This window comes from Microtus ochrogaster, chromosome 8 (assembly GCF_000317375.1).
Source record: "Microtus ochrogaster isolate Prairie Vole_2 chromosome 8, MicOch1.0, whole genome shotgun sequence".
Classification (NCBI taxonomy): Eukaryota; Metazoa; Chordata; class Mammalia; order Rodentia; family Cricetidae; genus Microtus; species Microtus ochrogaster.
Window position 1 is genome coordinate 27,616,881 of NC_022015.1, and position 1,349 is coordinate 27,618,229.

General features: G+C 44.2%; 1 protein-coding gene across 2 annotated transcripts in view; it reads left to right on the forward strand.

Annotated features, from left to right (window-relative positions):
• Dock1 (dedicator of cytokinesis 1) overlaps nt 1–1,349 on the forward strand; it is a 503,376-nt gene that overhangs the window by 175,152 nt on the left and 326,875 nt on the right. For both annotated transcript variants that reach the window (XM_013347890.2, XM_005351416.3), the window contains exon 24: nt 535–605. In XM_013347890.2, the coding sequence (XP_013203344.1) occupies nt 535–605 (71 nt within the window). The remainder of the gene's footprint in view (nt 1–534; nt 606–1,349) is intronic.

Here is a 1,349-nt window from a genome sequence, read left to right on the forward strand (position 1 = left end):
TGGAGCCTGTCCTGGAACTAGCTCTGTAGACCAGGCTGGTCTCAAATTCACAGAGATCCGCCTGCCTCTGCCTCCCGAGTGCTGGGATTAAAGGCATGCGCCACCATCGCCCGGCGATTTTTCCATTTTCTAGTGTCTTCTTCAATTTCTTTCTTCAAAGATTTAAAGCTCTTGTCATACAAGTCTTCCATTTGTTTTGTTAGAGTTGCTCCAAGATATTTTATGTTATTTGTGGCTACTGCAAAGGATGATGTTTCTCTGATTTCTTTTTCAGCCCATTAATCATCTATATAAAGAGGAAAACTTTTTTTTTTTAGTTAATCTTCTATTTTTTTTTTAAAGCATGTGGACACAAAACAAATGCCCACTTTCAGGGGATAAATGGTTATTTTGTTCATTTTTTTGTTGTGGCTAAGCCTCATCTGGAATCCATCTTTTCCTCTTAGTTTTCTGTGGAACTTTATCAGAATTACAATATTATATTAAGATTTGTCTGCCTTAATTCTGCTCACCCTCCCTCTTTCTGGTTTGCAGGGGGCAGCACTGAAGTACTTGCCCACGATCGTCAATGATGTGAAGTTGGTGTTTGATCCCAAGGAGCTCAGGTAACTGTCCTGGAAACAGACGTTTGTCATGTGCAGCTCTCTGCTAGAGCATCGAGTCTGGAGGATGCTCTAGGTTGCCGCTTCCCTACAGAGGTCAATTCCCTGGATTGTGGGACATGGATGCTGTTGATTTGCCTTTCTGTGGAGAAGGCTTTACCTGCCAGCAGGCACTATTTTGTTCTTCTTGTTTTTGGAGAATGGTTCACAGTACAATGGGAATGTGACCCAATATTGTCTTAGTTTGCCTATCTGTTCCTGTGATTTAAAAAAAAAAAAACCCTGATGAAAGCAACATGAGAGATAAAATGTTCACTCTGGCTCATAGGTCAGGGTACACCCTGTCATGGCAGGGAAGTCAGGGCAGCAGGAACTATAGGTGTTGTGGCCCTCAATGTGGGGCTCACCACAGATGTTGCCCCCAGCATGGAGCCATGACAGACCTTTGAGGCTGGGCATGTTACACCCACAGCCAAAAAGCAGAAGGCAAGGAATGCATGCTCGTGCTAGTTTGCTTTCCTAGCTTGATACAGTCCAGGATCCCCTTCCCAGCCAATTGTCCCACCCACAGTTAGACCAGTCTTCCCACTTTTCACGTCTGTTAGTGTCACTAGAATAAATCCTATAAGCATGCTCAGAGACCATCACATAGGTCATTCTAGCTCCTGTTAACAGTAACCAACACACCCTAAATTTCCATCTCTCTCTCTCCTCTCCTCTCCTCTCCTCTCCTCTCCTCTCCTCTCC